The sequence below is a fragment of the Malaclemys terrapin genome, chromosome 23, assembly GCF_027887155.1.
Source record: "Malaclemys terrapin pileata isolate rMalTer1 chromosome 23, rMalTer1.hap1, whole genome shotgun sequence".
In the NCBI taxonomy this organism is placed as follows: domain Eukaryota; kingdom Metazoa; phylum Chordata; order Testudines; family Emydidae; genus Malaclemys; species Malaclemys terrapin.
Window position 1 is genome coordinate 1,717,965 of NC_071527.1, and position 13,835 is coordinate 1,731,799.

The following is a 13,835-nucleotide window of genomic DNA, read 5'->3' on the forward strand; positions in this document are numbered from 1 at the left end:
GGGGGGAGGCCAAGCTCCCTGCCTGTGCCTTGCAGAAAGTCCCTTTAGGGCAGCATGTGGCATGGTGGTGGCAGTGGGTGAGGGGGAGCTTGCCCATGCTGTCTGCTGTGGGGGTGGCGAGAGGCTGGATTCAGACTAGGGCCCCACAGGCATTGACCCCATGAGCACTAGTGCCTGTTCACCCTTTTCACTGCGGCTCTCGGCCCTGGCCAGCTCCCCGGGAGGGGGTGGCCTGTAGGAATCCAGGCGGACAGCGGGGTAAGCTGTGGGCATGCTGCGCAGCGTGAGCCAGGCGCACAGGGGGTGATCTGTGGGCACAGCCGTGCTGAGGGGGTGTCCTCGGGGCTGTGTGAAGCTGTGCCTGGTTGGCAAGACCTCATACCATGGTATGACCTGGCACTGTGGCACGACGCTGCCGTCTGACCTGGTGGAGCTAGCCTAGGGGAGACCACACAGCAGGATGGGCACCTGCAGGTGACCCCAGCCAGTGAGAACCATGGGGAGTGTCTGTGGCATGGGCCTGGCCCGTGTCCCTCTGGTGTGACCCAGAGCCGGGACCTGGCCCCATGTGACCCCTTGGCGTGACCTGGCCCATGTGACCCCTTGGCGTGAGCTGGAGCTGGGGCCCGGCCCCATGTGACCCCTTGGCGTGAGCTGGAGCTGGGGCCCGGCCCCATGTGACCCCTTGGCGTGAGCTGGAGCTGGGGCCCGGCCCCATGTGACCCCTTGGCGTGAGCTGGAGCCGGGGCCCGGCCCCATGTGACCCCTTGGTGTGAGCTGGAGCCGGGGCCTGGCCCCATGTGACCCCTGGGCGGGACCTGGAGCTGGGCCCCCTGATGTAATAGGGTGGGCCTCTCCTCCCACCCGACCCTCGGAGGACCCAGCCTATCCCACAAGTCCATCCGCCCGCCGCTCTACCCACGCCCTTCTCTATGGTCTAGACGCCCCAGCTCCCTTCAGCTCAGATCTCGCGAGATCGTCGACTTCCGCTGGGCGACCGTGCCCCGCCCCCCTCGCGCCTGATAGGCCGGAACGGGAGGTGGGAGGTGACCAATCCGTCCCCGCAGCTCCGCCCTACGCCTTGCCGTCGTCCTCGCCCCGCCTCCCTTGCTCCCGATTGGCTCGCTCTACGCTCGACCCCGCCCCCCCGGAGAGGGAGGTGACCAATCAGCGCCGTTGGTATTTTACAAACCGGCGGGGAGCTGTCGCCTGCTCCCAAGGCGCTGGGCTGAGCCGAGCGGACGCAACCGAATCAACCAGGAGCAGGTGGGGGGAGAGTCCTGGGGGGCGGGAGCGTGTGGGGGGGTCCCCGGCTGCGGGGAATCCCTGGGGGGTGGGGCACGGGGGGTGGGGGTCCCTGGCCCGGGGGTCCCGGGGTGGGGGCAGTAGAGGGCGGGCCCCTGGGGGGTTCCTGGCATGGGGGGGTTGGGGATGGGGGGGGTCCCAGCTGCGGGCAGTAGAGGGTGGGCCCCTGGGGGGTTCCTGGCATGGGGGGGTTGGGGATGGGGGGGGGTCCCAGCTGCGGGGGTCTCTGGGGGTCCCGGGGTGGGGGCAGTAGAGGGTGGGCCCCTGGGGGGTTCCTGGCATGGGGGGGTTGGGGATGGGGGGGGTCCCAGCTGCGGAGGTCTCTGGGGGTCCCGGGGTGGGGGCAGTAGAGGGTGGGCCCCTGGGGGGTTCCTGGCATGGGGGGGTTGGGGATGGGGGGGGGTCCCAGCTGCGGGGGTCTCTGGGGGTCCCGGGGTGGGGGCAGTAGAGGGTGGGCCCCTGGGGGGTTCCTGGCATGGGGGGGTTGGGGATGGGGGGGGGTCCCAGCTGCGGGGGTCTCTGGGGGTCCCGGGGTGGGGGCAGTAGAGGGTGGGCCCCTGGGGGGTTCCTGGCATGGGGGGGTTGGGGATGGGGGGGGGTCCCAGCTGCGGAGGTCTCTGGGGGTCCTGGGGTGGGGGCAGTAGAGGGCGGGCCCCCTGGGGGGTTCCTGGCATGGGGGGGTTGGGGATGAGGGGGGGTCCCAGCTGCGGGGGTCTCTGGGGGTCCTGGGGTGGGGCAGTAGAGGGTGGGCCCCTGGGGGGTTCCTGGCATGGGGGGGTTGGGGATGGGGGGGGTCCCAGCTGCGGAGGTCTCTGGGGGTCCCGGGGTGGGGGCAGTAGAGGGCGGGCCCCCTGGGAGTGTCTGGGGATGGGGTATACATGGGGGATGCCTCGGGGTGGAGAGTATCCCTGGGGGATCCCTGAGGTGAGGGCCTAGGAGGGTAGTTGGGAGGGGGGTTTCTGGGGGCTGTAGTGGTTGGCTGAGTCCCTGTAGGGGTTCCCCTGGGGGGGGAGGTGGGGTCCCTGAGAGCAGTGGGGTGGGAGATTCTCTGGGCTGTTGCCCAGTAGGAGGGTCCCTGGGGACCGGCCAAGGGGAGCTCTCTGGGGTGGCGGGAGGTGGTTATAGGTGCGGGGGGATAGTAGGGAATTGTGCAGAGCTGGGGGGCCTGGGGCAGGGGACAATGTGGTGGAAGGCAGGGAGGAGACTGGGTTGGGCAGAGATTGCAAGTAGGTGCAAACGGCAGGGCCTCGGCCCTTGGGGTGTGGGTGAGCTTCCCCTGGGGCCGGTGCTGGTGGCAGCGACCCTGTGGACAGCGCTCCCTGGCTGGCCCAGAGGTGCATTAAACGGGCTAGTGAACTGGGGCCGACTCTGCAGTGGCCAGGATCCAGCCACACGGGGACTCTCCTGTAGCCAGTCCCCAGCCGGCTGGGGAGGGAATTCCCCATGGGCTAGTGCTGCCAGCCCTGGTCTAGCCAGGGGGCCGGACTTGAGCCAGTCAGTGGGTCTCCTCTGGCGTGGTGGGGGCTGGGAGGTGGTTACACGCTCTGCAAGTTAGATCCTCTTCAGCTCCTGGGAGCCTCTCTTCCTCCAGGTGCAAATGCCAGGCAAGGTACTGCAGTGACTTGGTTTGGTGCAGCTGTCAAAGATGGCCCAGGTCAGGAAGAGTCCGGAATGGGGGTCCTTTGCCCACCCACCTCGGGGCAAGTGGAAAGGGAGCTGCTCCCTGGACGGGAGCCAGCCGCAGCTGGGAAAGGAGAATGAGCCGTCTGCCTGGGACAGGCCAGACACACGGAGCCACAGCAAGATCCCTGTCCTGTCCAAAAGCCGCCTGCCCCCGGACTTCCAGCAGCTGCACCAGGCCTGGGAGAGCCAGTTCCAGAAGGTGAATGGTGGGTGAGGGGGAAGGTTTGGACCGGCCTCGAAGCACCATTTGTTGGCTGGTCCCTGCGCCCGGGAGAGAGCTGCATGGAAAAACACCTGGGGCATAACCGAGAGACAGAGCAGGGCCCTGTGCCAGGCTGGCAGCTGTGAAGTCGAGACCCCTATTTATCTCTCTTGGGGATGGGAGCTGGTACGCTCGGCTCTCTTCCGCAACAGGGTCCTGGTGCCCGTCTGCTCCCGCTGATCCACAGGCCCCGCTTACCAGGGGCAGGGCAAACTCTGGTGCCCCAAGCCCCCGGGAGCGCAGTGTGACATGCGTTAACTGCCCAGCACGTTAGTGTTGATCAAAGCTTAAACCTCTTCCCGGGGGCGCTTGTTAGCAGACAATCCGACTCTGGTGCATCTGATCCTGGCTGGTCCGATGTGCTAGCCAAGGCCCCCTCTCTCCGGGTCATACTGCCACGGCTGTGATCCACTGGGAGCAGAGCAGGGTGTTCCAAGCCCCCTGCTGCTGGGATGCTGTGTTCCAAGCACAAAATAGCCCAAGTCTGTTGTGCTGCAGCTCCAGAGCTATGGACAGGCTGGAGGGGAACGCCCCTGGTGTGACACTAGCGTGGCACCAAAATCCTTGTGAAAACGAGAAAAGGGGTGTGCGGCGAAAGTAGCGGGTGAGAGCGAGGAGCAGGGGAGACCGACCCTGGGTTCTGTAGCTGGCTTTGGGACAGGGAGTGTGGTGTAGTGGTCAGGGCAGCGGCTGGGAGTCAGGCCTCCTGGGTTCCATTCCCATCTCTGTGAGTGATGTGTGATGTCAGGGAAGTTGCTTCCCCGCCTAGTGCCTCCGTTTCCCCCACTAATGGGAATGCGTCTCCTGCTCCACACCAGAGAAAGGGCACACCGCGTCCACGCGGCGTAGGTACGCCTGGCAGCGAAAGGCTCCGGCAATGGGGAAAGGCTCCGGCCGCAGGGTCTGACACTCGATAGCAGTGTAGACATGAGGTGCTGCTTGGGTGCGTAGAGCCATGTAGGGGCATACCCGGGGGGGGATCAGGTGTGCATGGCACTCGCCTCGGCTGGGTCTCACTGTCTATGCTGCCGTGTTCGTGGGGTGTGCAGCATTCGTCCTCTGCGTGCCACCTTCATCTCCCCGGTGCTGCTCCTCGCTGCCTGGTGACTGTCTTTCTGTCCTGTCCAGGGGAAGGCTGCCAGTAAGAAGCCCTGTACGCAGACCTGCCCCTTTAACCTGACCTGCAAAGGGGACAAGTTCCACGTTGTGCCCTGCGCTGATATGGCTGCAGCCACGGAGCCGCCGGCAGGATCCCCCAATCCGCTGAGCAGAAGCCAGCCCAGAGGCCCACTGGAGGAGATACAGCTGGGGGCAGCAGCGCAGAAGAACGCGCCAGGCAGCAGCGTCCCCAGTGGCAAAGGTACCACGGCAGGGCCGGGCTCTTGTGCCGAAAACCACTGCTGGTGCAGTCCCAGCCTCTGCCAGCAGGGGCCCCCCGGCTCATTTCCTGACACACCATCTCCTGCTGTGATGCTCTCACATCTCACAAGCTAAGCAGGATTGATCCTGGACGTGGGGTGGATGGGAGACCTGGCGACAACTCTGGGAGCTGCAGGGAACGGGCCTGGCGACTGGTAATTGGTGCCTCTCGCACTGAGTCAGTGCTGGCCCTGGACCCCGGCGTGGGACTGGGGTGCTCGGCTGTAGGAACAGGGCAGGGGGATGCTGGGCGCCTGGGGCTCTGTGCAGGTGGAGCACCGTCTTTCTGATGAGTGGTGAAGCCCAGGGACTGGCTACCTCTGCCAGGTGCCGCGGCACATTTCCCAAATGCCCAGGCCCAGTACCTGGGCGCTGGGACACGTGTCCTGGCCCAGCTCCGGTAATTGCATTCATTGCCCTGGCGATGTCGGCTGCCTTTGGGATTCCTTGGTGTCTAGTCCTGCAGCGTTGCTTTGCGCTGTGAACTGGCGGCAGCACTCTGCCCCAGAGGTGGCTGCATTTCAGTGCAGGGTGATCTTGTAAAGCATTTTGGGGTCCTTCAGGATGAAAGATGGGATGAAGGGGGGAAGCTACCTGTGGGTTAGTGGTTCCATTTCAGCCCCTTCACCACCGTGGTATCTCTTGCAGAAGTGGAGTTCGTGGCTGACCCGGTGGCTTTGGCCAGCATCCTCTCCAATGTGGGGTTGGCAAACGGCACGCTGGGTGTGGCCAGGAAACCCAGCCTGGCCCGGCGGGTCCCTCTGAGGGGGAGCAGGGGAAACTCGGTCCACGCCAGCGGGAGCGCACGGGTAAGTCCTGTGCCCCAGGGCCCCGCTGTGGAACCAGCTCCCTGCTGACGCTGGTGGCTCTGGGCTGAGCTGGGGCCCTGAGACGGGCTGTGACGGCACTCAGCAGGGTCGGCACAGGTCAGCTAATGCTGATGGACTGTGGGGGGAGGGGGCTCTTCTTTTCAAGGGACAGTGTTATGTCCTCCTTGTAAGCACCCCTTCAGAGCAGGTGGGGCGGCCTGGTGCCAGGACTCCTGGGTTCTACCCCAGCTCTGGGAGGAGAGTGGGGTCGTGGGGGTGGGAGTCCTGGGCTCTATTCCTAACTGGCTACGTTGCCTCAGTTTCCCCATGTGTAAGAGGGAGCCGATGGCCTCTTTTTTTATGGTGGGCTGAGGTCTGAGCTCCTTTGTCTGTAAATTGCTTTGATGTCTCGAAGTTCTGACTTGTCTGCTTTTCTCCTGACCACGGCGAGCTCGCAGCCCCCTCGCACTAGAGCTTTGCTAAGGGGTGGGTCTGGGACCCACTTTCCTAACGGGCCTCCCCGGCTGCTTCTCTCTTCCCCCAGACTGTGAGTGGCTCCCTGTATGTGGCCTCGGGGACCCCTGCCTTGTGCCCGGATCCAGCCCGCATCTCCTGCTTCTCCCGGCTGGCGCCTCAAGGTACAGCCCCCTGGCTCCTGCAACTGGGGGCCCAGATGGCCCTGGGTAGGGCAGATGGAGCAATGGGTGAGCAGCCGCCCCAGGAAGCTGCCTGCGTGGGGGAGAAGGGAAGGGAGCTCGGCAGCATCTGCTGATCCTGGGCCCTTTGGTGTCGTTAATACAGCGTCGATTGCTCCCAGGCCTGCTCTCGGCTCTGCCCCCACTCACCGCCTGACTCCTGCCCTCTCTGCTCTGGCCCCCAGACGCAGCTCGGCGAGCCACGCGGGATCCTGCTCAGCACCGTGGCCTGCTCCTTAAATCTCAGCAGATCCAGGCCCTGTCGGAGACGCTGAGGGACCTGGGGTCCCGTGCCCAGCCCGCGGTGAGTGCTGGTTCCAGCCCTCCTCTCTGCCTGGCTGGAGATGCCATGGGAGGGTTTGGAGGGGCTGCACTGGGTCCCAGCTCTGCAGAGGGGCGGGTGCTGGAGGAGGCTGTCTACCTCCAGTGCTTAAGGAGCCACTCAGGAGCCCACAGCTGGGAAGGGCCTCGCGGGGGTGGGAGGGTGCAGGGGACTCCTCGTATTAGCCTGGTTCCCTGCGCAGCCCATGTCACTGGGTTCCTCTGCTCCAGAACCCGCCCCAGTCATGCCTGGCCTGGGCCAGCTGCCCACTGCTCCCGCGGCCCCTCGGGGTGGGTCACTGCGGGGCTGGATGCGTTCCGTGGGCGATGGGGGGCCTGTCTCCAGGGTGGCTCCGACGCACCAGTCCCTTCAGGTGGGGGCAAGGCGCTGTGGGTACCATGTGCCTGCCCAGCCCCCCTTGAACCAGGGTTCTCTCGGCGCCAGGGGCACCCCGCTCTGCAGAGACTTGGCGCAGGGGCGAAGGAGGCGTGTCGGGGCCGCCCGCATCCCATTGCCACAGCAACGCAGCGCGAACCAGCCGGGAGCCAGGAAGCCGGCGGAACCAGGGACCAGTCCAGCAACGGCAGGCCGGGGTCCTCGAGCGATGGCAAAGCAGCGGGGGGCAAGGCTGGCACTGGGGGGCAGAGTGCAGCCCACAGGTGACGGGAGCGCGCCATTAATGGGTAGGGGGGAGGAACATACTATTAACTGCCCATCGCCGCTCTCATGGCTCCATGATCAGCTGGGGGGTGCCCAGCTCCCAAGGAGCGTCCCCAGCCGGCACTGGCCCCGGAGCCAGGTTACAGGGATTAGATAGCGGGGCCCTGGTTTGTGCTGACACCCGGCCAACTTGCTACACACAGACCCCAGCCGGGATCCTGAGCTGGGGAGCCTGGGACTCGGGTGGCAAAGTGCCCCACACCTGCCCTAGCCGGCAGGGGTGGGGAATGAGCAGTCCCTGTTTTCTCTGCTTCAGCAGCGGCTCAGCCTCGAGGAGGGATCCCATGGGAGCATCACAGACAGGTAAGAGGCGATGTCCTGTTTGCCTGGAATAGAACCCAGGCGTCCTGACTCCCAGCCCTCCTGATCTAATCCACCAGACCCCCCCGCAGAACTGGGGATAGAACCCAGGAGTCCTGGCTCCCCAGCCCAGCACAAGTCCCATCTTGCCTTATGAGTGATGCAGTGTCGGGCGCTTCCACGGGGTGCTGTGATTCATTGGTCATGCGCCCCGTCCCCCGCCCCATGGCTGCTGACCGGGCTTGGAGGGGTTAGACTGGGATCCGTCGGTGTCAGGATGCGGATTTCACAGGAATCCGCGGACGCGCCACCCGTTGGAAGCGTGGCCGGGCAGAGCCAGAGTCGCCGGCCGGCCCTTCCTCCGCGGGGCTTGGCGCGTGATGTCCGTGGTTTGTCTTCTAAGTGTTGCAAACGTTTTGAATCTCAACATCTACAGACGCCAAGTAATTACTCTCCACTCTGCTATTGTCTGATCTCCCCCATTGGCTGACCCTGCAGCTCTGAACATTTAAATCCCTGGAAATAGGGGCAAACGCTGTAAAACCGTGACATTAGCCATTGGCAACGTAACCGAACTGGACTCCTACCAAGCCAGTTGCTGACCGTCTCGTCTCCTCTCCCCCTCCCTGCAGAGGAGTTCGTGCCGGACCCGGACGCCCTGGCCAGCGTCCTCTCCAACATGGGGCTGAGCCACGCTGCCCTGGGGCCCACGGGGAAGCTCAGCCTGGCTCGGAGGGTGCCAGTGAAGGGGCCGCGGGGCGTCCCGCCCTCCACTCAGGGGAGCACCACGGTGAGCTGTTCAGGGGTCTCGAAGCCTGGCCCTCGCTGGGCTCATGTCTCCCGTCTGGATCCCGCTGGGGCGCTTCGTGGGCTCCACACCCGGGGGGCTGGCACCGGTGGGCAGGAGGATTCCAGCAGCTGGGCTTGGCCCAGCCAGCGCCTGCAGTGCTGGGGGTTAGGCACAGGCAGGGGGGTTGGGGTCGGCTCGGCGCCCCGCCCTTGCCATCTGCAGCGCGGAGGGGGCTGGCTGAGACTGCTTCTCTCCCCCCTCAGGGCAGCAGGACCTCGCTGCTGAGACCCCAGGGCAACGTCCCCCCGACGGGCGACTTCGGCCGCACCTCCTGCTACTCCACACTGGGACTTACAGGTACAGACCCCTCCCCCGCGCCTGGGGGGGGCTGAGCGGGGAGGGTCTGTTTGTGCTTGGTCTCTGGGGGTTGCTGCTTATGCATGAGCCACAAGTTGTGGGGGGGGGGGGGGTCTGTGCCAGGGTTCACTGCCCTCAGCCTCCCCTTCTCTCCAGGTGTTGAGGCCCCAGATGGTCTCCAAGCAGCGCAGCTGGCTGGCACGCCCAGGACCCAGGAGATCAACCGCTATTTGCCCTTTGGCTCTGCCCGGAGGGTGCCCGTCACGCAGCCCCAGTCCCTGGTTTGTACACTTGGGCGGGGCAGGGGGTGGGAACCTCCTCGGGGAGGGGTCGGTCTGTGCAGCTCCTGTCACCCTGACCTGTCAGAGCATCGCCCTCTGCTCAGCTGCTCCCCACCCTCACCGAACATGAACCATAGATGGGACTCAGACGTCCCCTGGGGTCTGCCCAGGGCCTAGGGGTTAGAGGAGGGGGCTGGGAGCCAGGACTCCTGGGTTCTGTCCCAAGCTCTGGAAGGGGGGAGGGGAATCTAGGGGGGCTGGGAGCCAGGACTCCTGGGTTCTGTCCCAAGCTCTGGAAGGGGGGAGGGGAATCTAGGGGGGCTGGGAGCCAGGACTCCTGGGTTCTCTCCTTGGCGGTGCCGCACTCAGTCTCTCTCCCCTGTCTGTCAGGCAGGGGGCTGCCAGGCTGGGCCCTGTTCAGCTCTGCCTGGGGTCCATGTCCTAGGGTGGACTCACTGCAGCGCCTGGTTCTCGAGCTGGGGGAGCCCGAGACGACCCTGGCCAGTCCATGTGGGGTGCAGGGCGGGGGGCAGCCCCAGTCAGACCCAGCCCGTGCGCTAGGTGCTGTCCACATGAACCCTTCTCCCCGTACAGCGTGGCACCTGCTTCTCCACCCGCCGCCTGGCCGTCTTCCCCCGCACGCCCCGCACCGCGGAGGCCCTGGACAAGCACCCGGCCCAGGGAGCACTGCAGGTGGGAGGGGATGGGGAGTTGGGGGGTGGGAACAGGGACGGTCCCAGGGCGCTGTACCTGGATGGGGAGGGGCCCGGCTGTTGTGGGGGCAGTTGCCCTGCTCAGGGTCTGAGGGGTGGGGTGCCCCTTTGCTGACAGGTGGACTCTGCCAGCCCCTGCCTCCCCGGAGCTGAGGTGAGCCGGGCTCCTGCCGGCAGGGTGGTGGGAGTGGCTATGGCCCATTGCCCGCAGGCCTTCGCTGATGCCATGTTCCCATCTCTAGCCCCCAGCCAGGTGGGCCGGTGGCCTCTCCCCGGAGCCCCGAAGCTCTGACCCCGATGATTCGACCCTGCCCTGGGTGAGTGCCCTGGGCTGGGGGGGTTGGGGAGAACCAGACGGGGGGAAGGTGGGGGGTTGGCCCAATGCCAGCTGAGCCCGTCCTCCTCTGGGAGGGGAGGGGGCTGTAGTGGGTCTGACCAACGTCATGGGGGCTGTATGACCACCCCCCCCATCCTAGCTGGATTCGGGACCCCCATACATGGCAGGGGGCGGGGGGGCGCTGAGTGGGGGTTGGATTGGATTGTCCTGCAGCTTGTGGGAAAGATCATTCCATGCCCAGGCGGGGACCCTGCGGGGGGGGGGAGGGGGTCTGGTCCCATGCCGCTGACTGTGCCTCCCCCCAGGAGAAGATCGTGGTGCGTCTCTTTGGAGACGGGGAGAGCCAGGCAGCCGCGGAAGCGTCGGTGAGGAAAGCGCTCGCGCGGCCCGGCGAGGGGAGCAGCAAGGTGCAGGTAAGGGGGGCCTGGCTCCTTCCTGCTGGCATGGGGGGGAAGCCCCCAGTCTCCCGGGGAGCAGCCTGGCCCGAGTGGGGTGATGGGGCTGGGCTGGGGGGTCCTGTTCTGACTCTCTCTCTCCCTCCCCCCGGCAGCGCATCGAGTTTCTGGCCTGGCTCCTGCGGAAGGAGGTGGAGGGGGCAGGTGGCTCCTCCAGCCTGGAAGAGCTCCAGAGCCTGCTGGCTGCCTGCGCCCCGTCACCGGGGCCCCCCCGCACGCCCCCTCCCCTGCCAGCAGCCGGTGTGGGGCCGGAGCGACTCCCCTCCCCCTCTTCGGGCCAGGGGCCTGAGCTGGGCCCTGCCAGCGGGACGACGCCCCCGGCCAGCTCTGCTGCCTTCCCTGCTGCGGGCACCACCCTGACCTTCTCCTCCCAGCGGCCCGTCTGCTCCCACCCCCTCATCCGCTCCCTGAGGTCCCCCGCCGCCAGCGGGGGCGCTGCAGGTAGGACACGGCTCCAGTGCCCCACGGGGGAACCAGAGCCTCTTTGGCCCCCCCGGTCTGCCGGCTACGTGGCCAATGGGGCCCTGGCTCCAATTCATTGCTGCAGCCCCTGTGGCTGGCTGGACGGGGGGGACAGGACAGGAAGGACTCTGGGCTCCAGGCCCCCGGGCGGCTCACGCTCACTCTCTCCTGCAGGGGCCAGGGCTGCCCCCACCACCCCCCCGTCCCGCGTGGCCCTGGTGAAGCAGCGGCTCGGGGACCTGCTCAGCGCCCCCCAGCGCTTCCAGGAGGCCTGCCTGGACGACGAGTGTGCCTTCTACACGGGCCGGCCCCCCGCCCGCCTGCCCCCCGCCCCCCGCTGCTGCACAAACCCCGTGGCCACACTGCTGCAGGCCCAGGAAACCATGGTGAGTTGGGGGGGCTGGATGGGGGGTGAGAACGCTGGCCCCTCCCCTCAGTGTTTGTTCCCTGGGGTCTCCTGCATTCGAGGCGGTGGGGGCTGAGCCCTGGTACCAAACCGAATAGTCCCTGGGGAAAGAAGAACTGAATCAGAACTCCTGGGTTCTCTCCCAAACTCTGGGAGGGGTTGGGGGGGTGGGCAGGGACCAGGACTCCTGGGTTCTCTGCCTGGCCCTGGAAGAGGGGCTAGTGGTTAGTGAGGTGGGCAGTGGGAGCCAGGACTCCTGGGTTCCCAGCTGAGGGCACTGGGCGGGGGAGCGTGTGTCACAAGGTGAGATTCCCAACCTCTGTCTCTTCCCTCCAGCACTTTATCCCCATCATGCAGCCGGCACCTGGTGGCTCCCCGGGGGAAGCCGGGAGCTCACTACAGGCAAACCTGCCACCCCAGCCCTCGAGATGATGGAGGGGAACCGGTGCCCACCTGGGTCCTGCCCTGGATCTGTGCCCCCTTGGCAGTGTCGTTGCAGCGGCTCCCCCCAGCACAGGTGGGGCCTGGCATACCCCCCCCCGTGTCCCACCGGCCAGGCACCTCCCGTTCTTCGTTGTGGGGGGCACGGGGGGCAGGCCCCTCGTCACCCCTGCTGCAACCCAGACAGCCCCTCCCTGCACCGGCCTGTCAGGACTCCTGACCCGCAGGTTGCTTCTCTAGCCAGCCCCCCCCGACCCCTGGCTGCAGGCGCTGCCTCGAGCACCTGTGGGCGAGCGCGTCAGCCCGCCTACTCCTCGGGCCGAGCCTGTCGCGTCCCCCGCGCTCCAGAGCTGCCAGCTGCCCCCAGCCTGGATCGCAGGCTCTGGGCCTCTCCGCTCGCCCAGGTGATCTGCAGGCCCGTCAGCGCCCCCTGCACTCTCCAGGACTCCATGTGCCCAGCCCCCATCCACCCCCTCTCTATTTATTACCAGCCCAAAGCCCTGGGGGGCTGGGAAGCCGCAATCTCCGTTTTGAATGATGAGCTGTCTGTGACTATGGCACTCTAATAAAGTATTGTTTACACTAGGCCGTTATTGTAGGGTCTCCTGTTTCGCTATAGGCCCTGGCGCGCCCCCCCTGGCACTGGGGAGTGCCATGGGGCTCTGATTGGCCTGGGCTCCGGATCCCTGGTTGGACTGAGACTGACCAGCTTGCAGAAGTGTTAACCTGTGGCACAAGCTGCAGCAGGAGCGTTCCCCTGCCCTGGGAGCTGAAGGAGGCAGGGACTTGCCTTTGCTGCAGCCTGGGATCGCCAAGGGGGGGGAAAGACACCCAAACTCCAGGGGGATCACTCAAGTCCTGGGGCGCCTGTCCCCTCTGCCTAGGGCGGTTACATTGCCACGGCCTTGGCAGCTGCCCCCCTTCCATAGGGGGCTGCTGCTGGGGTGGAGCAGAGCTGCTGTTCATCACCCCTCAGAGCAGGGGCCGAGGGAAGTGAGAGGGCATCTGGCTCCCCCCACTAGGGCCTGGGAAAATGCCTGGGTAGGGTAGGCTCCGCGTTTGCCTCTGCCCAGAGCTGGCTGCACTTAGCAGGGCTTGGGCCTTGGCAGATCGCACCTGCGGAGGGGAGCTGGTGTGGCAGCCGCTGGCCACCGGGCAGCAGCACAGACCAGCCAGCTGGCTGTCTAGCCAGGGGCAGTGACCCACCGGGCGTCTGTGCCCGCAGAGCGCCCTGGGGGGGTGTCAGGCTAAGCGTGGGCTGGGCAGCCAGCAGTCTGGGCTGCGGGGGGGAGGCAGGGACAGAGAGTGTGAGCTGGGCCTAGGACTCCTGGGTTCCATTCTCATCCCTTTCCCCTGCCTCACTTTCCCCAGCTGTAAAACCAGAAGGATCCCAACCCCCCTCAGCTCTGTGAATACCATCCCTGTGCCCAGAGGGGAAACTGAGGCAAAGACGCACAGTGATTTGTCTGAGTCCACAGGAGAGCCCGCGTCCGTCTCAGTTTGTGTTGTGGTGCTCGTGCCTGGCTGAGCTGGGCTCCGAGAGCATTGGTCAGTGGGAATGTGGGGTCAGTGTCCCTAGGGGCTGCCCTGAACATCCCCATGCACCCTCTGCCCCTGCTGGGCTCCCTTGCCTCTACAACCCTGGGCCTGGCCAAGCGGGCAGGGCTGTGTGCTCACTGTGGGGCTTGTCCCGTGAGAGTGTTTGGAAACTTTCCTGCGTTCTGCCCCATGGGGGGGGGTCCCACTAGCCCAGCCTAGGTTCACACGGGGGGCACCCTGCTAGTGCTGGGAAAGGACAAAGGGGGGCCAGACCCAGCACCCCGGGAGGGCTGGAGAAAGGGAGACGCTGGGCTGGGTGAGAGAGAGGGGGAGGGGGGATGCACAGCCCCTGGCAGGGCGAGATGAGGGGTGCAGGGCATCCCTCAAGCAGAGCGGGATGGGAGGGTGATGACCCTGGAGCACATGGTCGGAGGGGTTGGGGGCTGCAGGGAGCTCCTGGGGGAGCACCCAGGGATGCCAGATCTGGAGCAGGACCCGCACGCAGAGCAGAGCGCGGACCTGGCCCAAACAGCCTCCAG

The 13,835-nt window shown here is 66.3% G+C and overlaps 1 protein-coding gene across 4 annotated transcripts; it reads left to right on the forward strand.

The window, feature by feature from the left end:
* Window positions 1–1,185: 1,185 nt before the first annotated feature.
* On the forward strand, window positions 1,186–12,304 carry TROAP (trophinin associated protein). 4 transcript variants are annotated; one of them, XM_054012845.1, is made up of 16 exons: window positions 1,186–1,266; window positions 2,897–3,187; window positions 4,379–4,610; window positions 5,318–5,478; window positions 6,023–6,116; window positions 6,359–6,477; window positions 6,940–7,154; window positions 7,472–7,518; window positions 8,148–8,305; window positions 8,569–8,662; window positions 8,819–8,943; window positions 9,538–9,636; window positions 9,899–9,973; window positions 10,299–10,406; window positions 10,544–11,296; window positions 11,653–12,304. In XM_054012845.1, the coding sequence occupies exons 2-16, from the start codon at window positions 2,951–2,953 to the stop codon at window positions 11,746–11,748; spliced, it is 2,613 nt and encodes an 870-aa protein (XP_053868820.1). In that variant the 5' UTR covers window positions 1,186–1,266; window positions 2,897–2,950; the 3' UTR covers window positions 11,749–12,304. The 4 variants fall into 4 exon arrangements, with proteins under 4 accessions (XP_053868820.1, XP_053868818.1, XP_053868821.1 ...); XM_054012843.1 differs by having other exon boundaries at window positions 1,196–1,266; window positions 2,872–3,187; XM_054012846.1 differs by lacking the exon at window positions 1,186–1,266 and having other exon boundaries at window positions 2,524–3,187; window positions 10,544–10,889; window positions 11,085–11,296.
* The last annotated feature ends 1,531 nt before the right edge of the window (window positions 12,305–13,835 follow it).

Coding starts and splice junctions, on each gene's coding strand:
- TROAP (XM_054012845.1), top strand. CDS start 2,951: ATGGCCCAGGTCAGGAAGAGTCCGGAATGGGGGTCCTTTGCCCACCCA. Junction 4,611..5,317: donor CAGCGTCCCCAGTGGCAAAG/GTACCACGGCAG, acceptor TATCTCTTGCAG/AAGTGGAGTTCGTGGCTGAC. Junction 6,478..6,939: donor GGTCCCGTGCCCAGCCCGCG/GTGAGTGCTGGT, acceptor TCTCGGCGCCAG/GGGCACCCCGCTCTGCAGAG.